Source organism: Coturnix japonica, chromosome 8 (genome assembly GCF_001577835.2).
Source record: "Coturnix japonica isolate 7356 chromosome 8, Coturnix japonica 2.1, whole genome shotgun sequence".
NCBI classification, from domain to species: domain Eukaryota; kingdom Metazoa; phylum Chordata; class Aves; order Galliformes; family Phasianidae; genus Coturnix; species Coturnix japonica.
Genome location: NC_029523.1, coordinates 6596585 through 6621807, shown reverse-complemented (window position 1 = coordinate 6621807; position 25223 = coordinate 6596585). Strand labels below are relative to the sequence as shown.

At 40.0% G+C, this 25223-nt stretch overlaps 1 protein-coding gene across 2 annotated transcripts in view; it reads left to right on the top strand.

Annotated features, from left to right (window-relative positions):
• KIFAP3 (kinesin associated protein 3) overlaps positions 1-25223 on the top strand; it is a 54802-nt gene continuing 29579 nt past the window's right edge. For both annotated transcript variants that reach the window (XM_015869674.2, XM_015869675.2), the window contains exons 1-11: positions 1-132; positions 3252-3383; positions 3808-3962; positions 4566-4621; positions 5197-5338; positions 5868-5967; positions 6875-6999; positions 7434-7532; positions 8230-8408; positions 9998-10160; positions 21322-21422. In XM_015869674.2, the coding sequence (XP_015725160.1) occupies positions 8-132; positions 3252-3383; positions 3808-3962; positions 4566-4621; positions 5197-5338; positions 5868-5967; positions 6875-6999; positions 7434-7532; positions 8230-8408; positions 9998-10160; positions 21322-21422 (1377 nt within the window). In that variant the 5' untranslated portion in view covers positions 1-7. The remainder of the gene's footprint in view (positions 133-3251; positions 3384-3807; positions 3963-4565; positions 4622-5196; positions 5339-5867; positions 5968-6874; positions 7000-7433; positions 7533-8229; positions 8409-9997; positions 10161-21321; positions 21423-25223) is intronic.

Sequence of the window (25223 nt, the reverse complement as noted above, 5' to 3'; positions counted from 1 at the left end):
GCTGCGCATGCGCACTGAGGGGCCTTGGGGCGGGGCTGGCGTTCACCCTGGTAACAGCACCGCTGCGGGGCCGCGCCCTGCCCCTGCCGTCCCTGCCGCCATGCAGGGCGAGGACGCCCGGTACCTCAAGAGGTAATCGGGAGAAACGGCTGGAGGGCTCGGGGAGCGGGTGGAGGCAGCGATCTGCTGTGAGGAGGTTGCGCTGTGGGGGTGGGGGGGGGCTGTGGTGAGGCTGCAGCTGTGGAGATGGTGAGGGAGGTCGCTTTGTAGGTGGGTAGGAAGGGGGTCGAGTGGTGGTGGTGCTGCTGGGGGATCCCCCCACACGCGGCCAGCCCGGTTGTGCTGGGGGTGAATGGGGTGGTGGCATGCTGGTGGTAAATGGGGGAGGGTTGGAGGAGTGACCCCGGGTTTGGTGGCATTTTGGGGTGTCTGTGTGGGATGGAGCGCTGAGGTAGTGGGTGGTGAGGGATGAATGTGAACAGAATGGCTGAGAAAGGTAGCAGGTGGATCAGTGATCCTAAGGGATTAATGGCTCTTTTATCTGTGTGGTGGTCAGGCCAGTCAGACTACAGTATAAGGTCCAGTTAAGGAGCTGCAGGATCAACGCTGCTGTAGAGCAGAAGCTCTGGCTGACAGTCCCTCAGATGTCACAACACCAAGGCCTCCCTTAGGCTTGATTTCTTCCACTGTGTGGGTGATGTTATCCATCTCATCTGGAATTTGATGGAATGCCTTGTCCTATTTTCCCTTTCTGCTCTGTGGCATTCAGCAGCATTTGCAGATCTTGCTGTTGGGCTGTCTGGGTTTGGGTTTTTTTCCCCTGGTATGTCACATACTGAGGCTCTTAATTGGGAATGGTGGGAACAGGTACAAATTGAAGGGCTGCTTCTAAGGAAGCAGCTGTGACTTCATGGCAGAGCCCATTTCTAGCTTTGCGCATTCTGTTTGTGCCACCTTATGTGACCTTGCAGGAATCTTCTTTTGTAGTTATCTCTGTAATAAGCACTGTTTTATTGTTTTAGGGAACACGAACCAAGAAACAGCTGCTGTGCTGCTTAACATGACAAGGCTTGTGTGCAAGTCCAGTGCTCCTCTCATCTCTGTTTCCCTTTGTCATCCTGTTTGTATAGTCCCCTTCCCACCGTGTCAGACATGCTGGGATTTGTGACTGTATTTTCAGCTTCATCCACGTGTGTGGTTTGTGCCACTTTTAATTAGCATAGTTTAATTTTGCTTTTTCCCCCCGAAGGAATCAGTCCATAAAGGGCGTTTGGCTATGTGAGCTCAGCTGCCACTGCCTGTGTAGGAAAGGCCTTCCTCCTTTCAGAGCTTGAATAGAGTGGGATTCTGGTTGACAGAGCAGGCAGTGAAGGGGAGGACAGGCCGATGTGTACAGACACTCTGCTTCTAACAGAACATCTGTGTGCTCAGATGGTTTATGAATTTATTAGGTGCTCGCATGCTCATAATGGATAGAAAAATCAATAAAGCATATGTTTATTCATTAGGCTTGGAAGAGGGGGCCTTTACATACATATTCTTTTGTGGTGCTGGCTTTCTGAATACAGTGGTCTCCAAACAGTGTGTGAGTTTAGTGTCTGTGTGATGCATTTCAGTGTAGGTTTTTCAGCATTTCAGAGGAAGAGCTTGAATGTGAATTGATTTGTGAATCACATGGCCAGGAAGTAGCTCAGTGAGGGTGGTTATCAGGATGAGAGGACAAAATCCCTGCAGCTGTATGTTCTTTAGCTCACCCATCTGTCCCTCTTAAGGAAGGGTAAAAAAAACCAACACAACAACAGGAAATGTTAAAATTGTTTAAGCAGTCTTAGGCTGAGATTGTGCTGGTAAATAAGCTCATCAGTAGCTTACTGCTGCCAAAAAGGGATCTCCTGCCTTCATTTTTATCCCTGCTTGTAGATAGAAATTATTCCCTTTTTACACAGCACTTTAATTCAGTAACTCGTGGAAAATCTGCTGCCGTCCAAAACGTTACAAGTTTGCTGTTGACTTGCTGGAAGTGGCAAAACATGGGAAGATCGAACTCTTTTTGCAGTGAGAAGCTGCTAGTTCGGATTAGTTGTTGTACCCACTGCTCCTTCAGGCCTGCTTGTCCACCACCCAACCCTTTCTTTATGTCTGTATAAATGACCTAGCAACACTTAGTAGGGGTTTGACTGTCAGGAGGAGCATTTGTGGTTAGGATCTTCTATGTGTAAATATGGGGGAAATACATCTAGAAGTAAAGGTAGGGTGTTGGTTTCTATTGTAATAGATTCCCACAAGCTTTTTGCTTCAGAAGACTAAACCTCCTGAGGCTTCTATATGAGAACAGCCTGACATGGAGCATCTGCTCCAAAATACTGTTAAAGGAAAACACAAATATCTTCAAAAGTGTTAAGTAATGAATGGAGTTTTGCTCCAGCCTCCTCAAGGAGGATGTTGTTTTATAACAGTGACCTCTATTTGTTTGCCCTGTAGTTTTATGTCTTTGTAAAGCTCGTGGCTGAACTGTGTTTTCCTTCTCACAGTGGTCCTTTGCAGGGTTATTTGGGTGGCTGTATCTCAAGAAGCAGGTACTTCTTGCAGTTCCATCTCTGCAGGAGGAAAAGCAGACACCATCTGAATGAAAGAAGTCATGCCTTCCCAGCTTCTTCTGTTGAATGGTTACACTGAAGGCTACATCCACATTTACTAATGCTTTTAGCTCTGTGAGAGGCATAACGAATATTCCTTTATCTAATTGATCCTGTGCCACCACTAGCTGTCACCTCACTTACAGTGCTTGTGAAGTCATCTGTAAATCTCATAATAAAAATAAGTTATATTAAAAACATTTAGATAAGGTTTAGATAAGCCTACTACATTAGTCTTAGAGCAAAAAGTCTCATGTGTAAGTGGCAGTACTTGTACCACTAGATCAATTAGAAGATTGTGCAGTATTAATTAAGGAATCATTTGGGAAATTCACCTTCACGAAGTGTATCTTTGTTGTAATTCCGTAAGAGAGCTGTGTGTCTCAAAGATTAGTTTTCTTTCAACCAAGAATGGCCAATGACTTGTGTGTTTCTGTACATAATAGAGGCAATACTTAAGAATAAGCTGTCTGAAATGAAGAAATGTGGTGTGGAAGGAGGACAGTGCTTGGGGTGAGGAGATAGAACTGGAAACAGGTTGTTCTTAATGATCTATGTACTTGCATATGGTTTTTGAGCCTTTCAATTGATCAGTTATTTGTTTTTTCTCTTCAGAAAGGTAAAAGGAGGCAACATAGATGTGCATCCATCGGAGAAAGCCCTCATTGTTCACTATGAAGTGGAAGCAACAATTCTGGGGGAGACAGGAGACCCTATGCTGGGGGAGCGCAAAGAGTGTCAGAAAATGTAAGGTCTAGGTTTGTTTTGATCTCTGTCATGAATTATTTTCGAAAACTTGAGCTGCTGTGACTGCCTGTGTGTGAGAGCATGTAAGAAAAGTAAGAGATGAAAAGAATCCTTGAACTGTTTTTGAGGGTACTGGACGCGTTCATCTGTTTCAGATGAAATGGCATAACTCGCATTTGCAGTTTGTTGGAATTCATTTTTGCTTCATCCTATTGTTCCACAGAATCCACAGAGATTTCTTACTGATCGTTGCTTGTGGGAGTTTTGTTGTAGGTCTGTCAGAATTGTGAGATACTCCTGACACTGCATTTGCAGGCACTGTTAAAGAAACTTCCTTGTGTAGCTCTTAGCTGTGTGTAAAGTCAAAGGACTCAAGATACAAGGATCTAAAATATGAGAAGAGACTTTTCTAACTCTGTTGCAGCATTCGGCTAAAGAGTCTCAATGCGAACACAGACATTGCTTCCCTGGCTCGAAAGGTGGTTGAAGAATGCAAGCTCATTCACCCCTCCAAACTTGCAGATGTGGAACAGCTGTTATACTATCTACAGAATCGCAGAGATGCATCAGCAGGAAAAGGTAAATAGTACAAGAGCAAGGTAGCTTCAGGCTGGGGTCCTTCAGTGTTAGAAAAACTGCTATGTGAGGTTTTCTTTAGCTGAGGTCCTGACTTGCTTGGTGTACAAGCTCCTGAGTTGAAAATTGGGGAGGTGTGTTGTTAAACCACACTGGGGGAAAAAAAATGACAATCATGAAGTGATGTCTGGAGGGGGATATGGGTGGGTGGAAGCTAAAACTGTCATTTTAACTATCAAAATATGTGTCTTGGCCTGTTGTAGCCATGCTACAGTGTGCAAGCAGATTCAAAGCTATTAAGGTGTCTTACTGTGGAAGTGACTTTTTTGCTTCTGACTTGCACTAAAGCTTATAACTTGCTATCTTCCCAGTTACTTGACTGTAACTGGTTGTTTAGACTGAGGAGTAAGGCTGAGGGTTCTTCTTGCTGCCCCTGCTCTGGTTAGCTTCAGAAACATGGCACACAGTAGCTGTGTTAGTCCAACAGGTCAGTTGGACGCAAGAGGACTTTGAGCTTCTTTGTACCAGAATGTATACTGTGGGAATAAATGTGTTTTTGTCTATGAATATCTGTAAGATAACCACAACTGTGTCTTTTAATTATAGAAAAGAAAGAGAAATCCAGTAAGCCAAAAGATCCACCGCCATTCGAAGGCATGGAGGTAAATATTGGTGTTAGATGAGCAAGGCGAAAAAATAAACAAATTACTACTAAAAATTTATATATATATATATATATATATATATAAATTTATACTACTATAAATTTATATAAATGGGGATGAGAAATGCTTAATTCTGTGTGGTAGTGAGTTGTTTTTGCCCTTTGTTTGCTTGTTTGTTTTGTGTGTTTCTCTTTGAACAAAGAACTTGGTTTAGATATATTGCACAATAGGAAAAAACAAAATCATCTCCATAAAGGGGAAAATATGTGACTTTCATACTTCCTGCTCATCTGTAGCACACAGCAGGACAGCAAGAGGGGTCTGCAACATAGGACAGGATGCAGGGAGTTGTGTCTGAGCATCCTTTTGTTTTTTGTAATTGAATCTTCTCAGATTTCCTGGTGCTTGTTGGCTCTGGTTCTGGTGTGGGGTTTTTTTTTTTGAGTGTTTTATCCTTTCCAATTAACTCAAAGCTCTGCTTTCTTTCGTCTTGTGGTTGAGAAACGCTGTGATCAGTTGTGTTAAACTCACATCTCCTCATCTGTGAAACCATTGCTTATGTCTGCTTTCAGATTGATGAAGTTGCCAATATCAATGACATGGATGAGTACATTGAATTACTGTATGAGGACATTCCTGACAAGGTGCGCGGCTCTGCCCTCATCTTGCAGCTGGCTCGGAATCCTGATAACCTGGAAGAACTGCTCATGAATGGTAACAAGGGTTTGAAACTTCTCTTAATGTTATGCTGCCTTTGTGGCGCTTTCCTGATGATGAAGCACTTGGTCTTTCATTTGAGATTTTCTGTAATCTGCATTATGCTATAGTTAAATGTTATGCTTGCCCTCAATAATATGCTAGGCTGTGCTTCTCAGTTCATTATAAATTGGCTGTCAAGTTAGATCTTACTATAGTTGTCCACCTACAGGCAGCCTAAGTTGTGTCCCAGAAATCCTCCAGGTTCAATTTCGGCTGTTTTTTTTTTTTTCATCTTATTAAGTTGGCATTGGTATAGCAGATAAAAAAGAGTTGTATTCTAAAGGTCAAGGCAGCAGATGGTTTGAAAGCAAAAATTTTGAGCAGTGTTGCATGTTAAAGTGAGATAGCTCTGAAAAGTTTCTGTTTAAACAAACAAGTTTTTTTGTTTGAAAAAAATGAAATGAAGTGCATTCAGACTTTGTCTTTCAAGACAAAAGGAGGGATGTAAGATGCTGGTGCCCATCTAACTCTTGTTTTGCTTTAGAAACTGCCCTGGGTGCATTGGCTAGAGTGCTGCGAGAGGACTGGAAACAAAGTGTGGAACTTGCTACCAATATAATATACATTTTCTTCTGCTTCTCAAGGTAAGTCCAAGGTCTCTGTGCATAGCAACATAAGGAACTTTTTCTTTTCTCTGCTTAGCTGCTTTTCATTTGTTCTTTGCACTAAACTACAAAACGTTACTGAAACAAGGGCGTAATATTGCTGAGTTAACAGCACACTTGTTAAATGACAAAGTTGAGGCACTGAAGGAATCCCCTTGGTGAGGTACTGTGCAGTACAGCTGGGAAGAAGCAAGTAAGGCTTTTGACCTGCGTGTAAGATGATGTGCTACAATCTTCTGTTTCCTTCAGCATGTCTCACAGGGAAAAAATGGTATTAAAAATCAAAGTGAGTGCTTGTTCTTATTGGGATATGCCAGCATTTCAGCATATTATGGGTATGGTTTGCATTGCAACTTGATTTTAGGCCTCTGTTCTCATGATTCTCTGTAGCTCTTTAGCATGAGGAGTAGAGTTAACGAGAAAATGTTCTCATGTATGCATGGAAATTAGAATGCTTTATTATTCTGGCTTGGAACAACACATGGAGATGTCTTGGGTTTTCATCCCATAAGAAGAAAAAATTTCTCTTTGGGACCGTAATGTCAGATCAAAAATATGGGACCTGTATTTTGATTTTACATCTTAAGTTCATGTCTTGAAGCATCTACTACTATAGTAACTGTTTCCTCTTAACTGTTTTGCTGTGTCAGCTTGACTGTGCAAAATGTTTTCCTGTGCTTTTGAAAACTTGAAATAATTATTCATGTTTTGGATCATTGTTCTGAAGTAATTTTCCCAAAAGAAACACTCTATAATATTGCAGAAAGTAAGTAGCTATTTTTTTTAATGATAATCAGGTGGTGTAGCATTGGAATCTTGCTGTCCTAGGTGTCAGAACACTTTTAAGGTTGTTTTGCATTTACTTTTTTCCTTTCTTTCAATGTAGTTTTTCTCAATTTCATGGCATAATCACACACTACAAAATTGGAGCTCTGTGTATGAATATCATAGACCATGAGCTGAAGAGACATGAGCTTTGGCAGGAAGAACTCGCTAAAAAGAAGAAAGCTGATATCCTTTGGATGGGCTGAGGCAGCTTGATGGTTCTTGCCTTGTTGTAGCTGTCGTTAAGTTACACATGATAAGCATACAGCAGTTACTGTGAAAGCAGTAAAAAATATTGGATTTGCAACATATAATTGTAGATATGGAAAAAACTGAAAGCGAGAAGTTTGGGCTATTGGAGAGATCATTCTAAAGTTATTAAACACCACAAGTGTATTATCGTGTTGCTCAAGTGTGTCCTGGGAATGTGTTTGCTGTGTACTGAGTATAGAATATATCCAGGAAAAGAGGAGAGGAAGGGAGAGGGGGGGAGAGAAAGGTACTGCAGATGACAGTGAGTTGCTGGTGAGATAATGTCTTTCCACTGATGGAATAATCTCTCTGAGTGGTCATTTAGACCATGTAACTTCTGTCTGAGCTCCTTAACTTCTGCAGTTTACTTGATGAAGATCCTGAAAATCAAACCTTGAAGAAGGACTATGAGAAAACTTACAAGAAATATCAAGGGCTGGTCGTCAAGCAGGAGCAGCTACTCAGAGGTATAGAAACCAAACAGCAAATTATTGCTTAATGTGGGTAGAGGGTTTTCTGGAATGACTGTTATAACCATGACAGCTTAAACATACTGAATGTGTAGATGAATGTGGAAGAGCCTGACAAAAGAATAGAGAGAAAACTAGTACTTAATCAGCATATGTGAAAGGATGTTAAAAATTCTACAGAGTGATCTGTCAGTCTTGAAGAAAACAGAAAGTGTTCGACTTTTATGCTGCTTTTACTGGTGGTAACTTTTTCCCCCCACATTTTAGTGAACTTATTTGTCTGTTTATTTCTAAGTTGGCCTGTGTCTGAATCATGTTGAATAGCTCTCACCCTCTCTCAGTTTCTGTATTCAAATATACTTAACGTCAGACTGAGATGGTCTTGAGTAGCAAAGCCATCCTGGGAAGGCTTTTTAGTTACTTCCACTGTAATTAAAAGGAAAAACAAAACTAAAGAGCTTCTAGTGGTCATAAATTTTATGATTTTAATTTTTATAAAGTTACTCCTAAAAAATGATAGTTTTGCTTTCTAAATAAGAGTAAAAAGCATCTATGGTCAGTTTTGTTTGAAATCCATTAGGAAGGGAGTGGAATGCTTCTAAAAGTCTTGTCTTAAATACTTAATGTGTATGTAGAGACTCATGTAATTCTACTGTCTCTGACCTGTTGGTATGATTTGTATTGAATCTGTTAGTTGCACTTTACCTGCTCCTGAATCTTGCGGAGGATACTCGCACTGAGCTGAAGATGAGGAACAAGAACATTGTCCACATGTTAGTGAAAGCCCTGGACCGTGATAATTTTGAGCTGCTTATCCTGGTTGTGTCTTTCTTGAAGAAACTTAGCATTTTCATGGAGAACAAAAATGATATGGTAAGGCCCACAACACTCCACTGCAATGTCGGAAAACTCTGTATGGCTGGAAGGAAGGGAAGTCTCTGTTGCCACCCTAACTAGCCCTGATTATCCTGTTTCATTATTAGTAAAAGAGAGGAAACAAAATATTAAGCTGCATCGTGCTACAAAAAAAATTCTGCTGTACTCTCTTTCCAAACAGAGTGAAACTAAATACTTGAATTCCACATTTTAAAGTTATCATTCCAGAGTTTCTCATACATGTGCTCTTGGGAGATGTATATGATCCTTCCCCTGAATTAGACTTGTATGATCAGATATTGATCCCAAGGGTTGTTTTGGAAGGAGAGTTACCTTTTTACAGTTTGCTAGACTGCTTTGACCTTCAAGGGCACCTCAGAACTGTTCCTTTATGCTGCCAATACCTCACAAGAATTTGCAGGAGCACTGTTTGACTTCTGAAGTCTGAAACTTCTGAAGTTGTAGGATTTTTTCTTCCTGAAGAAAGCTTCCATAAGCTGTAGGCAAGAATCTGATATACTGAATTCCCAGTGGATTTCAGTAGATGCCTGCCTTTGTTTCTGTGCTTTTATACAGTTGTTGAAATAAAAATGATAAATTTTCCTTATCCAAGAGGTAATCTGAGATTAGTGTCAGACATGTGAGATGAAAAGATCTGTGTGATAGAAAATTAATTGCATCTTTGTTGCTGGAACTCTATTATGCTCTTGCCTAAGCACTAAATGCTGTCGACAGCATGCATCTCCTATATTTATATAGAACTATCCTATTTCTTAACAAAAATGAGATAGAGAAATGTAGACTATTTATCAGGTGATCAATCTTTTATTTTATAGCTGTCTGGTGCCCTGAGGGACTTTATTAGGAAAATAAGGATTACAGCCCTGCTTATTGCTGGTGTGCTTTGAACATTCCATTTGATTTAGCAGAAAGAGAAATGAGACAAAATAGTAGGGTTTATTTAATTGCAGAGTGTTTGAAATATAGCATGCTAATCTTTTTAAAAGTCTTTTTATGTATGAGTGTTTTTCTGATAAAAGATGCGTGCTTGTTTTCCCTTGAGTATTATTAAGGAAGAGTACCTATGAAGGAGACGTTCTAATACTCTCATTAGCCTGTAATAGACAAATACTGAAGGCAAAACAAGCTAAGGCAATTGTGCAGTGTCTGATTCTAATTAAAGCTAAATAATCCCCTTATTTATAGCACATTCCTTCATTTGGTATTCAAGTACAGTATTAAATTCAAAGTAGTGAAGTAGGAGGTCATTGTATCTGATGGTTTCTGATCGAAAGGATCCAGCTTTTTGATTGTTGCACTATGCCATGTGAGGAGAGCTGCAGTTTCTTTTCTTAGAATTAATCCTCTGTGTATTTATAACTGGATTGCTAATTATATCCCTGCGAAAGTTTAATTTTATGTTCCTCCTTCTGACCAAGAGAGATTCTAGGAGAGAATGAATGCTGTCAAAAGATTATCTCAAATAAAAGCAGATAGATGAGAATATATAGCATTCGGAGGGCTTTTATACTGAAGATAACACTGTGTTTGGATGGATTATGGGTTTTTATTTTTCTTATATACAGGTAGAAATGGATATTGTTGAAAAACTTGTGAAAATGGTACCTTGTGAACATGAAGACCTACTGAACATCACCCTCCGCCTCTTGCTGAATCTCTCCTTTGACACAAGCCTGAGAAATAAAATGGTGCAAGTTGGTCTGCTGCCCAAACTCACTGCCCTCCTAGGTATGTTTTGTTCCAGTGTGGACATTTCAGCACGCAGCAGCAAAGCTGTCAACATCATGATATAGCGTGACCAAAAGTTGCTGGATCAGTTTTCTCTTTGCCAAGGAATTTCTTCACTGCTCCCAACTTTTATTGTTTAGATAATCTCTTGAGATGTAGGTTTAAATGAAAGTCTAAAATAATGCAGCTCATAATAGTTTTATTGCTAGGTTCTCTTAAACTGTTGAATGAGTCTTTTAAAAATAACTGAGCTATCGAAGAGAAAATCATTTGTGCTGGCACATGGGCAATGCTTGTAATCTTAGGGGTGCACCTAGGAGAAATAGCCTGCAATTTCAGGGACCTTAACTTGCTGAAGATACCAGCTATGTTTTTTATGAAGCTGACTGTATGTGCTGCTCCAGGTTACCATAGTGGTCCATGTAGAGGTCAGGAATTTCACAGCTTTCTCACCATCAGCTGTGGATAGCAGTGACTTTATTTTTAGACTTCTTGCCTGACGGTCTCTAATGTGTTAAGATCATGTGAGAACCTGACAACAAAAAAGTTTTACTTCTTTTACTATAGAAGAAAGCTACAGATACTGTGAGGAGTCTGGGAGAAGCAGGGGGTTGTCTAACTTGATTCTTGTTTTACAGTGGAGTTCTTGAGAAGGAGGCTTCATTACTTCCTGTGTATTCATTTGGCTGATGCTATCTAGAAACTGCTCTAGTAGATACACAATGTTTGGCTGTAAGGATTGATGGGTGTTCATTTCTAAGTGGGAGCTGAGGATCTTGTGAATTCTTACGTGCATAAAACACTGACTCAAAGCATTGAGTTTACTGTGATTTGTTGGATTTGGGCTATCCTTAATCCAGTGTGGCTGGTGTATCCGAATGTGATAGATGGAGTGGAATGCTGTAGCGAGCTTTCTCCTCTACCTTTGTGAAGTTGTTTAAGATTATGGCCTTATTCTTTTTAGTGCACATCATGAAAACTTAGAAAATTAATGCTTTGAGATCGGTGTTAGTGATTACTACGATGGCTATCTGACATATCCGGAAGCTCCTCAGTTTTTTTTAATGCTTTCTGTCCCACAACCATGTTTGCATTTAATATCCTTCTCTAGCCTGAGCTAGGAAAATAAGAAAAATGGAGTTCGGAATCCATTTTTTCCTTTTTTTTAATGTTCTTGAGATCGTGCTTTTTAACAGTAATGGTACCCAAGAAGTGGAAACTGGTTAGGAGGTGTATTTGATGGGGTCTTGTTAGGTAGTCAAGTTCAGCTTGGGCTATGGCTTCTAGGTACAAGTCATCTCAACAGTGGCACAGCGCAAACCACTGAAATCCCTGCTTACAGAAATTCCCTGTTTAATATTGGAGTCAGACTATGGCAAGTTCTGCTAGTGCTTCCACAAGCTTCATTGTCCGTGCTTGGCTCCTTGAGCAGTTCTTCTTCCCTTGTGATGGAAGCTTGTAGTCCTTTTTTGTGCTTGGAAGCACGTATTGTTAAACCTGGTTCCCTCCTGTAGAATTGTTTGATGCTTATTTTGTGGTGTGCCGATTAGAAAACAAAGTAATAATTTTCCTGCCTAATTTTTTTTAAGTCAGCTATGTGATTCATAAGACTGTTCTTGATAGAGTGATTCATGTAATTCTCCATTACACTGCTTTGTGTATCCTAGCTCAAGGAAGCCTGCAACCTTAATAATGTAATAATCATAGGCTAGATACCCCCTTTTATACAGGTTGCTTGGGCATTAAACACATTATTCAAGTCAGTACCCCTCAGCTTACATTTGCAGGTCACCTTAAAGTGCTGACAAATCTCAGCAGCTGTTGACAAGTTACCATACAGCTCCTAATGCCAAGAGGTCAGGTTTGTTGACTCAGCCTACTGAAACTTCACATTTGTGCATGCTGTGCTTTTCAGTCTTTCGCACTGTGTTTGAGATGAGTATAAATTAAGTGTAGTAGGTACTTAAGGGGGGAGTTGAGATTGCAAGGAAGGAAAGAATGAGATCTGTCAGGCAGCAGTTTGAGCACTGAGATGGCTTTCTTTGACCATGTAGGGCCCTGGATGACATGCAGGTTTCTCAAGGGACTCTGGGTGGCTTGGGAACAGGAGGGCTCTAAATGTAGCTTGAAGCTAAAAGCAGAGAAGACAGGATGACTTCAACCAAGCTAGCAAAGGAATGGACCAAGTGTGGCATGGATATACTGGAAAAGGGCCATCTTCTTGCCTTTTGCTTGAGCGTGTTGAGGCTGCTGTTGAAAAAAAGGACACGAGAAATTCTGCTTAGTCTTGGTTTCCATTTTAATTAGCCTTTTCTTTTTAATAGTGCCAATGCCTGCTTCCCCATGTAGCTTTGCCAGTCAACACCACTTGCTAGTTTTCGTGGCTTCTCTTCACAAGTCTCATGTATTGTATGTGACAAGACTTCTCTTGTTCCCTTCAGGCACCCAAGTTAATCAACTACAGCTGATCTTTGTTATATTGTGACTCTCAAAGAGCTGGGTACAGTTGAGGGAAGCTTGGCTTCAGACTTGCCAATCAGGAGCTGGAGCAGATCAGTGGAGGCCTATGGGACTATAGTCCAGCGTGTTCAAGTTTTTCCATGCACAAACTACTTGAAATGTGGGAAGAGAATTTGTTGCCTTCTGTTCTTGAATGAAACCTCGTAATTGCTAGTCACCAGTGAGAGCTGTTTTGTACTGATGGCCTTGCTTAAATACTTAGAAATTATACTTACAGAGTGATCTTCTTTTTAGGCATTTTCCATGTGTGTGCTTTATCTGCCAGAAATAAAGTTTCAGTGGATTTAAGTGCGAATCTGTGAATCCACCAAGTGGTTTAAAATGCTTGCCTGAGACATGTAAAACCCAGATTCAGTGCCCTCTAATCATCGCCTTGGAATGAGAGGCCAAAGTTGTACATCATAAGATATTGTGCGGAAGTTTGCTTTGCTCTCGTTTTGCTTTGCATGGCGTAATGCAGAGGGAGTGTAATAATGACTTGTTCCAAATATAGCAGAGTTTGATGGTTAGTGAATTTGCTTGTGGGGGTCATTCTCATTGAAAGGGTAAAACATAAAGCAAAACTTTAAAGGAAGGATATGAATTTGTTTTCTTAATCCCTGTGAGCATTCTACTGTTGGACAAGAGGGAAATGTTACCCTTCTTTTTTCCCAGTCCTTGCCCTGTGTGATTGGTGTCTAAAGTAAATGCTCTGGCAGCAGACAGGAAAAATGAAACATTGTCTGCAAGGAAGAGTGAAATAACTATTTGTTTGGAACAAATCCACTTTGTTTTTCAGTTAACTGGCCAAACCAAATGCAAAATTTGCTCCAGATCTTAAATACATGCACAGCTTGTGATTCACATTATTCTAATAAGGGTGCTCTTTTGTGCTGTGTCTGAGCGGTTTCTTGCTCTTTGTGAAGTGAAACAAATAGTTCTTCATTCTCTCCGAGACCAGCAGGCAGCTTGCTCAGCAGAACCAGCTGAGTGCTGCTGTGCGTGTGATGGCAGGCTGCAAATGCCTCTTTTTGGACTCCCGTTCAGAAAAGGCTCCTGGCAATAGAGGATGTGGCAAGCAGTGCTGGGGTTTGTGTGCTCCCATGAGTCAGTAATGTCTCTCAAAATGATAGAAACGCTAGGGAATGGTGTGGGAGCTTTTGCAGTGGGAAAATACATTGCTACCCATAGGTAAATTGGTAGGGAAGATCTGTTCCTTGAAAGAGTAGCTCTGGCTGCATGCAGGGAGCGAATGGTTTGTGATTTGTGCATTCATCCTTTTGAGCTGCTGGACAGTTCTTAGGGGTATTGAATGTGTATTGTCTTGAAATTAGGTTTTTGTTGGTTTTTTATTCGCTTCCCAGTGCAAGCCATGTTTAAAGAACTCAATATGTTTGGAAGCCAGGCTAAAGTATCTCATCATTGTTGCTCAGAGTTATGAGCTGCTTCTTAAAACCAAGCTCTCATTGAACATGGAGATTTGTGAGCTGAAAAACAGTGTTGCAGAATACAGCCAGTTAAAATTTCAGCCTAAATGGGACACAGAGTGCAGAAGGGTTATTATGTATGTGTCTGGAGAAGTGTTACGCAGTGCCAGGGTGTTCCACCTCAAAAATGATGAACATTGCAGGTTATTTTTTTTCAGTACCAATTACTGTGACTGAAAGAATTGTTTTTTTGGGTTTCAAGTTCCATTTAGCCAAGTAACATTTGTTATACTTTGCAGTGAAGTGCCATGTGATCAGTCCCAAGCAGCAAGCAGTACAAATTTCTTGGGTGCTGTACATACTGAGCCTATATACTTCATTAACTTGAGCATCCTGATCTATGTTCTAAATTTCTTGGTGTTCCAAGACTTACTGCCTGCATACTGAGAGGTAACGGGCGCCTAATTTGTGGTGGGAGTGGGGGAGTTGTGCAGTAGCTTACAAACTCTGAAGTAGGTCAGACTTTTTCTGTATTCAAGCTCTTTATTTAAGTTGGAGATAGGGATGGTGAGCTACTTTGTCAGTCTGTGATTTATTCTTCACTGAAGAGTCTGCCTTCACTGGATCCACTGACAGAATCCTCGAGTTTTGTGTTATAATACCTGCTTTTCTACTTTGCTTGCTGGAAGCTGCTGAAATTTGTTTGATATTTTTCCACTCCTTACAAGTTAAATTTAATGAGCGATCACAGAACTGCCAAGCAGTTGTATTTTCAATGTCTTAACAAGCAGGTCTTGATAATGGTATGCAGCCAAGGTGTGTTGTATGTTGACTGCTGTTTAAAAACCCAAGAAGTAGTTTGCTCTCTAATTAATGGAGTGCTGTGGGGTTGTTTTTTCTGTTGTTTTTTTTCATGTTCTATTCCTTTTATGAAAGTTTCTTTTAAGAAGGCTTAAAGTAGATGTGTTCTCTTTATGAGTTTGCTTGGCCTTTTTGTAATGAACTTATTATGGAGCTTCACACATCTGTTGGAAAATGGAGCTTCTTATAGGCTACCGCAGTGTTTTTTCTGATTTTAATAGGCCTCGTTTATCCTATAAAGAAACATAGGTTTGGGTTTTTTTTTTACCTGATCAAGTGAGCAAACAATGGGGGTCAGATGTGGCAAAGACCCTAACAGAAAGCACATGTCCAACCATCAGGGTGAGGTAAAGTCATATCAGGATTGCTTGAAGTTATTAATGGCAGTAAAATTTATGCTTCCTCCTGTTTTCCCAATTAAATTGAGAAACCTTTTTTTCCTAAGGTGGCTCTGCAGCAGCTGGTTCCAATACTTGTTGTGTGAATATTGCCTGGGGTGTCTCCATTCCTTTATAGTAGAGGCTGGCTTTAGCACATTAAGTAACAGTTCAACTACAGGGACTGGTCTGTTGGAAAGCAGTAATTATTAAGGGATTTCTTTTAATGGTAGCTTTTTTTTATCATTTGTGGTGAGTGTGGCCAAAAGTTTAAAATAAATAACAATTCAACTCTCCTTAGCATTCAAATTTTAAATTCATATTAGATATTCAAATAAAACTAGCATGTCTTGCTTTAGGAGAGGGTTGGGTACACAGTGTGCCTGAGAACTCAGCACTTAGTTATGTACTTTAACAATGGATTTAGATGGATGACTTTAGTATTAGTAAAGAAAAACTGGCTTCTCATGCTGAGGAATATAAAACTGAAAATAGGGAGGCTCCAGTATCATTAATGTTGTCTTTGAAGCAGAAATAAATTCCTAAGTAACTCTTTATTTCTTTTTAACGTAAAACTTTCTTATATCCTTGCTTCACAGTACTGGAAAATTGCAAGTTATCAGTAGGAATGACTGAAGTTCATAAAATGTTTGTATTTGCTTGTGAGCCTTTAAGCTTTTCAGCTTCTCTGAATCCTCTAATTTAGTGCTGTTGGTTTAGAAACTAAGTATATTTTCATTATGTAGCCATTACGGGTGAAACATTGCTAATCTGAATACGAAGACTGACTTAGATGAGTGAAAGCTCTTTACTATACTATGTTGCTTGCATATAGCTGTGTATTCTGTTTGTTTTACTGAAGCAGGTAACTTTGTCATGTAGGGGAAACCAGCTTCATGAACGCTGACTGAAAAGAGAAATGCTTATGGTGGCAGCAGTGGCAGGTCCTCAGTGGAGAGGTGGGAACATGAGGCTCAGCTGAGCTTTTTGGAAATCCACAAATATAAATTATTACAGGGATCCCCTGAGTCTGTATTTCTGCTCTGGAGCTCACAAGTCAGGACTGCTTAATTAAGTGAATTCTTTTAGCTGTTTCTTTGCATATTGCAAGAGCAGTTTCATTCTTATCTGTACAAATTAATTAAGACAAATTAGTCTTCTACACAAGCTATTTGCATCTGAAAGCTTTACAGGACACTGCTTGGATGCCTAAAGCATTTCACAGCTCAATTAACCAGCTCTACTTTCTTGGACAATCTCTGTATGGGTAAGGCAGTTTTACTCTTAGAATCATAGAATCATCCAGATTGGTAAAGACCCTTAAGGTCATCAAGCCTTAACTATTTAACTTGCACCATTAAGCCCACCTACCACTTGACTATGTCTCTATCTGCCACTGCTGCACATTTCTTAAGTATCTCCAAGGACTGGGCATACCTCCACTTCTCTGGACAGCACGTTGTAATGTTTAAGCAGCCCTTTCATGAAAAAGTTCTTCCTGATTTTCAGTCTAAGGGCACAACTTGTGGCCCTTGCCTTGTGTCCAATAGCTTATCCCCTGAGCAAAGAGATGGACACCCTCTTTGTTGCAATCTCTTAGCAGGTAGTTGTAGAGAGTTATGTGGTTGTCCCTCAGCCTTCTTTCCTCCAAACTAAACAACTCAAGTTCCCTCAGCTGCTCCTCATAAGTTTTGCTTTCTAGTCCTTTCACCAGCTTTGCTGCTCTTCTCTGCACACACTCAAGCAACTCAGTATCCTTCTTGTAGTGAGGGTCAGAAACCGAACACAGTACTTGAAGTGCAGTCTCACTGGTGTTATGTGCAAGTGGACAGTCACTTCCTTGCCCTACTGGTTATGCTGTTTCTGATAGAAGCCAGGATGATGTTGGCCTTCTTGGACACATCAGTGGCTCATATTTGAGAACAGGACCCCTGGTTCTTTTCTACTGTGCAACTTTCCAACCACCGCTGCTCGAGGCTGTACTGCTGTGTGATTGATTGGGGACATCCTAAGTAATGTAAGTGTTCCTTTCTTTTCCTGTAGAAAGAGCAAGCCTCAGAAAAGGATGTAATATCCAAATTTAGCAGTATTTTGCTTTCTCGGTGGCTACACTTTGTCTTCTTTTAGAAGTAGCAGTACTGCAGTGAAGAGTTCACTGTATATATTTCAATCCGACTGTCTTGAGTAGAGTTCCAGACAAAGAAATTGAGTTTGGTGCTCCAGATGCGCAGCTTTGTTTTTGTCTATAGCTGCAACATTAAATAACTCTACCTAAATTAGTCATTTATTACTCCTTTGGCTGTGAAATTACCGTTCTACTTCTGTCTTTGTTTCCTAGGGAGGAATAAGTATATCCGTGTTTCTGATGTGTGCATGTGCTTAGCTCTTTGAGGCAGGAAGACAGAGAGAAATGTGGATTTTAAGTTAGGCTTGTGGTAGGAAGCCGGTTTTAAACCAGATAAAGGTGGTACAAGAAGGGTTATTAGCTGGTAATTAATAACATTATTTACATAGCCTAGTCTTTCTGAGTACGAGCAGATTTCCAAAGTCTTTAAGGTTCTCTTGATAAAATAAACTGATATATCCAGTATGATTTATATTTACATATGTAGATCAAACCAGTATGTGTCTAAACCACATGTGGAGCGACTTATTCCAACTGTTTCAGTGCTGCTTGCAAGGAATAATGTTAGACAGAGGGAAGTTGTGATACCTTTCTATTATGTCTTTTTCCCTCCTTGCTATTTCTAATGCACATGAATAAGCTCCTCTTAAATGCAAATAGAGTCTTCTGATAGCAGTGTGAGCTGGTATGTAGGAACTGTGTTCACTTTGCTACATTCCCATCTGATTATATTTCTTATTTGTATAATATTGCAACAGATCTGACTTAAGAATATCAGAGTTTGAAACTGAAATGAAGATTCACTCTGCTATTTTAATAGATACTTACCTTCTTTTGAGTTCTGGTTTTGATTTAGTGTAGTTAATGTTTTGCATGTGAGTTGAACAGGGCGTATGTCACATCTAATGTTGGTACATTGATGAGTCCATTAGAAATGATGGCTACTTGAATTACTAATGCTCTTACATTTGAATAATTTAGCCCACAATTTCTATTCTCATTTTTACGTTAGCAATTGAAAGTTGAATGCTGCTGCTGAAACTCAAATGGTCGATTCAGTTTTACAGCTTCAGGGTTTCTCTTCTGTTGTTGTGGAGCTGATGGAGGATCTTTTATTTTAAGCTCACAGACTCAACTACAACACTGGACCAGATCTTGTTATCAAAAAGTCGCTTTTTCTTCAGCTTCAGCTACTGGTACCATTCAATCTTTAACCTTACTAAGAGCTAAACGTAGAATTCAGGCACTGGTCTGTGGATCTGGCACATGGCTTCTAATTAATGTTCAAAGGCTAAAAATCTGAAGCCATTTTGAACTGAGAACCCATCATGTATTTATTTCCCTCTCTAATTTGCAGAAAACTAGTTGTGAAAACAGCCCGAGGGAGCTGATATTTTTCCATCCCAGCTGCTCCAGCTGAACTACAGCTGCAAAAAGAAAAAAAATCTAAGTATTGTTTCTATAAACTGTTGAGTGTATTTTATAACACAATAATTCCCACAAAATCAGTAACTGCAGTTAATGACCGGTTTGTTAAGGCATTAACTGCACTCAGCTGGGAATGACCAATTTCTCTGGAATGACTGTATAAGAACTAAGGATAATTCAGTAACACTTTCAAATAATTATTTAGTTAATTAATGGTAAATTCTTTTGGAAATCCTATCAAAGTGCTTGGGACCCTTACGTTTAATATCCAATGAGTTCATTATGATTCATGTTTTATTGCCGTAAATACCAGAAGAATCCATAATGACTAGACCATTATTTTCCAGGGCTGCCCTCGCTGCTTTAGGCCATTTGGCTATTCTACCTTCAGTGCTAAAATGCCTGATGCTCAGAACTGCTTGCCTTTGTAGGCCACAGCTTTCTGGCACCCCACTAAAACTTTGGTGATTTTTATGAATGCGTTTGGCAGAGCCTTTTTTTCCTCCTTCTTGCTTTTTCTGGATAGGAGTATAATTGGTGCCCACTGCCCCTAGTTGTAGGGAAGTCTTTCTTACAATGTCTGCTTTGTCATATGTGGCCTTCTATAGCAATCACAAATAGCAGAAGAGGTATTGCCCCCATGCTTTGGAAGGCTACTCTTTGGTCAGGTACGGGGCAGGTTCTTAAGGTCTCTAAACACTGACTGACTTAAAGCTTTATTTATCATCATTTAGGTGTATATAAAACAAAACAGGAAAGAAACAAACAAACAAAAAGGTGATTTTTGTACTGGCATTGGCTCATTGGCGTATTTGTTTCGCACTGTTCCTTCTTAAGGTGATACTTAGTGTTCGTATCTTATCTTAGCACAGACCAATTTGTAAAAATAGGGTGGGGGGGAAAGTGCCATCAAATAGAGAGGTTAAACATTCTTGTTGCCTGCCTTGCCAGCTTATACCTACTACAGCTGTCTCAATGTCCCTCTGTTTTCCATGTTACTGTTCTGAGTAGCCCATTTTCTAACATCTTTCGTAGTTTGCCTTTTACTTCATGTAGTGTTTCCTGCATTACCCAGCAAAGTGTAATTGTAATCCAAGTCTTAAACTTGAAATGTGATGTTTGAGTTTTAAGTGGAGGCATGGAAAGAAGTGTTAAGAGCAGTGTAAACAGCTATTTTTCCTTTGCTTTTTCCTATGAAATTTGTGGGCATAATTTACTCTTTACATTTCTGTGTTGGCTTATGAGAAGCCTTTAGCTGTACATGTAGTAAAGTGTGGAGTTTCTTTTTCCATGCAGTTGTTGGATTTATGATGTCACTGCAAATGAACAGGTAGGCAAGATGACAAGTCAGCAGAGAAGTACCACACAATAAACACTTTGTTCTGATCGCTTCAAACAGTATTTGTACGCTTCATCAGCTTTTAATGCAGCTTTCAAAGTTGGTCCTTATGTTTTCTCTAGATGTTAATGCCTAGAAGGTTGAGATACAAGTCAGGTCTGGGTGATTTGTGTACTTTAAAGCAGGTAATATGTGCATTCTCAAAATAAAGGCATCACGTCCTTGCTGCTTAAAGGAAATTGCAGTTTCCAGTGATGTATGGAGAAGAAAAATGATTAACTGGATTGGTTGCTGTTTGAGATCTCAATGCTTTGTCAGAACATTATAGAGGTGTTCTAACTAAGCTTAAGCTAAAGTGGGGGGTAAGGTAGTTCTGATCAGCTGCATCAGAACTGAAATAATTTTGAGTTGAAGACTTGCTTGCAAACTGGCCTAACTAGTATAAATATTCAGTTGAGTGTGTTATCCCATAGGAAGCCAGTGTTCTGCTAAACTGGGGCTAGAGGAGAGCTTAAGAGTCAGTCCAGCTTTCAGCAGTCAGGATCAAACACATCAGCCTTGATCTTAATGAGCATTCTTAGGTTTGTCTACAGTATTTTGATAGAATCTTTGTTAAATTGTTAAATAGTCCACAACCTACTTGTGTTAGTTGCTCTGGTTTGTCTTCCAAACTTTTGTTTGGGAAGTGCTAATGTGCCAGTCTGCAGTTTTGTCTTGAATGTATGGAATGCAGACATACCCACAGTTAAAGACAGTCCGTGTGTTGATTTACTTGAAAGGCACTGGATTCCTTCTGCAACACTTTTTAAAGCAGTAGTTCTTGTTTATCTGGTGATGCACTCCTTGATATTTTGCTTTGGAACAACACTGTTTCAACTGGAATATCGACAGCTACATCAAAGTTATATTTAGTATTTAATTTCCTGGCTGGAATCTGATGGAGGCTTTCTCTAGATGGCTCGTCCTTATCAAGTGATCCTTTCAGAAAGTATGTTCCTTAGAAAGTGGATCTAAGGAAACACACATTTAGATGGAAAGGATCTAAATGTTAGTGATACCTAAAACACAATCCTTATTTGTTTGGATTTTTTTTTTTTTCTTTCAGCAAATGAAAACTACAAGCAAGTAGCTATGTGTATTCTATATCACATAAGCATGGATGATCGTTTCAAGTCGATGTTTGCGTATACGGACTGTATCCCTCAGGTATGTACATGTATATACGATGAGGTGGCAAGAGGTGTCTGTCCACGTGCTTATCTTTTCCTCACTGATAGCAGAGCACACACTGACACCCACAGGTGAGAATGGGAACAGGCAGGGTGCTGCTGAGTCAGTAGTGAGCATCCTACTCGTTGGGCAGTCTGACTATTCATGCTGTATTTCGATGGTCATTGGAAAAAGGATAGGTGACATTATTTGTCAGTACTGCTGACCATAGAGCTACACTGATTAATTAGTAAATAATACATATGACCTGATGAATTTCTAAGAAAGATTGGAAATGCTTGAGAGAAATGAGAAGCTGTACACAGTAGATCCATAGGGAACCTCGTGGAAAGTATTTCCTTTATGTTTTTTAGAAGGCATTCTCTTCTGACCCCGCTGGGTATCAAAACTTCAGTGTCTTCAGTGTTACAGGATATGAACTGGAAAGCTGCCAAGCAATGTTATGTTGCTGCATGACAGTTCCCTTCCAACTGCAAACGTGTGTAAGGAGCCATAGAGGGTTCTTCACTTATCTGTTGGAGTTTTTTTCATAACATTTTAGCAATATTTCCTCACCCACACACAGGCATCATTTCATGTTTTTGTGGGGTTTTTTTGTGTGTTTCTTTTGGTCTTGGGTTGTGGTATGTTGCGTGGTGGTTGTTTTTAAACACTGAATCCTCTCTTACCAGCCTCTTTCCTAGTCCTGGTGAGGCTTGGAGCTGAGAAAGCTTGTGTTACATAAAAGTAGAAAGCACTCTGGTAGCCTTTGCAGAATTGTACCGCGATATCTTTTTTCCTGTCAAGCGTGTTTTTAACATCAAGTACATCTACAATAGGAAGTTGCTGTGGCAAATTTTCAGGATGTTTCTGGATGATTCACAACAAGAATTGTGATATTTTTTCCAAATAAAGGAGGATATTGGAGAAAAGGGAACTGGTGGGAGAAGTGTATGTTAGTGTATGTTACCAAATCCTCCTGCGAACATCATCCTCATTTTTTTTTCTTCCACAGAAGTAACTTGGCTGTGACATCTGCATGATACAAGGGACCTTCTTGTATTTTTGTTCTGATCACCTGTCGAATGGATTCACGTGCTGTGTTTCAATGTTTGTTTCATGCTTGCTGTAAATCTTGGCTTGCATCTTAGATCCCCCACTCTGAATGGAAAGAGCTGTGGGAACTTCAGCAATATCATATGCTGAGCTTTAGTGAACCTCATTGTCCTGACTGGCATTGGCTGCTCAAAGTAGTGCTTGCAGGGTGTTATTTGGGGCCTAGTGGAACAGGGAACGAGCTCACAGACTGCATTAGACTTTGGATAAAGCTACAAAATTGGAAAGATTTCTCAATACCAAATGTGTAGCTGTTGTGGAAAGCAATTGGGAAATCCATCCCGTTGTCATTCTGTACGTGTGAGGTGCTTGACAGGGCCTTGCGTGCGCTGTCCCAGGTAAACATCCATGCAGACTGTAGGAGTTAGTGGGTGCTATTCTAGTAACAGTTAAAAGTGAGTATTAACAGTTCATTCTTGTTTAGACCTCAGCAATGCGTGTTTTGTTTAAATAGGTGCAAATGCCATCCAGATGCTTATAAAAGCATTTATTGGTAATAACCTGGCCAATCAAAGGGCATGGTTAGGCAGTGATGTCATGGCGATATTTAATATTGTACCGCAGAGCGGTGCGCGAGGTTCTCTGCAGCTACCCACATGTTTTCCACCACGGTTGTCCTGTTTGGCCCCTCTTTGATCTATAAGCTTCTTTTCAGCTTAATGCTGGTAAACGTCCTCTCTTGACAGCACCCTTTGCTCCTGTCCGCCATTATCTGCTGAAGTTCAGAAACCAGAGCATCACTTCAAACAGCAGAGTTAGGGAGTAGCCGGTCAGAAAAGATTCCTGAGGCATGCAGTTCTGGCATAATCATTCAAAGATGTTTGAGCTGGGCTCGGGGAGGGGGTTGGACAGAGGTGTATGTGAGCAGAGAGCTGTGGGGGTTGGCCTCTGGTCACTGGTAAATAAGTGAAGGCAGGTGCCAGAGAGTCTAGACACAGTGATTTCAGTCCTGGTCTGTGGTATCTGATACTCAATATGGGACTTGTCTGATTGAACACTACTGCCTCTTCATTGCACATGCTGCAGTCTTTTTACTGCCTTCCTGTTAAATCAGTAAAAGATGACAATGGACATAGTAAAAGCAGAACAAATTTAATTTTAATATTTCCTATTTGGCAGCAATTACTCTTCCTTTTGAAGTGGCACAAGAAGCAATCAAATTAAATGAAGACATAATGGGAAACATGGAGCTCGTACTAAACTATTATTTTAAAATTTGAACGACTTTAATTGAAACTGGATATATTTTTCCTCTTTATGGAGAAGTAGCTCAGTAATTAACAGCGTAATTCCTTCTTGTTAAACATCTGATTTCCACAGATTTTGCATTGTGTATGTAATGAGAATGTTTCCCTTCAAATTACTTGAAGGGTTTTTTAAAAAAAAAAGATCTCTTTTTAAAGGTTTTGTAACAGAATAGTCGCGGGGGGTGGTTTTGGAATACTCATGTTCCACTTGTTAAGTGGCAACTTTCTTCTCTGCTTAATTCGCTCTTGTGTGACTGTCAGGCTTACAAACTTAATAAAGTAGAGGTTTTATAAGTTCTTAAAAGAACCTAGGGAAATCTGAGTCAGCTTCTTTTAAGAGACGGAGGAAGAAATCAGCGATGGCTTTTAAATCAGTACATGAAAGTCCCAGGAAAAAGAGATTAGTAATTGTTGAGACATAAATATGTATGGCTTGACTTGTGGTCCGTTTGGGATGACAACACACTGTCTGCTAAGAGAGAAACCTATGATGTGCCGCATTAAAATATCTCCAAGTGAAATTCCTACAATCCCGTTGTTCCCAGTTTTATGTATTTTTTTTTCCCTCTAAATGAGTTGTTTACTCACATTCTTTAGTGTTTAATGTATGACAAACTGTGTTGCCACCAGGGGGCAAGCGCACAAATATGTAATGTTTACTTGTAGCTTTTTTCTTCCTGTGCCTATTTGAGATAAGTTGAGCTCAATATATGGTATTTTCTGACCCACTTATCTTTAGGTTCAGTTGTTCCTACTTGCAGTAATCTCTGTGTTGTCATCACGCTGCTGTGCATTGCCAACTTGCCATGTCTTATAACAGAACAGGCTTTAGTAGCAAGTAGGGTGATGTCCTGCAGCCCTGTGGTGGGGAAGCAGTGCAACTTGTGCTGCAACTGGAAACAAAGAAGGGAAACAGATGTATCTGAGTTGTATTTGAGTCATGATCATGTATTCAGCATGCCATTAAAAACAAAACAATGCCATTCTTATGGAGCAGAATGAGAGGAGGTAGCCTGAGATGTAATGGACAGTACAGGCACCAGATGTGTATATAGCGGTACTGTAGAGGTTATTTGCCTGAGGAATCTAGGAATTTCAGTCTGAACAGTGTTATGGGTATTTAACTCAGGTTGGTGCCTCCTGAAATCTGAAAGCAAAGTAGCAGTAGATTATTCTGCAGTTAATTGATCTGTTTGCAGAATCAACATTTGATTAAATATCCAGGTGGTATTTTTATTTTCGGTGGAATTAACTTGGATTTTGTATTTTGTCTACCTGAATATTAAAAGAAATAAACAACATTTATTCTCTCACAAGTTTAAATGTCAGAAAACCAGGGAGTTTGGTGGTAGCAGTAGAATAACCTGGCTTAGTTACAGGGTAATGAGTGACTGCCATTTTTGGTGCTCTGTAAGAACTGTCATCCCCAGATCAC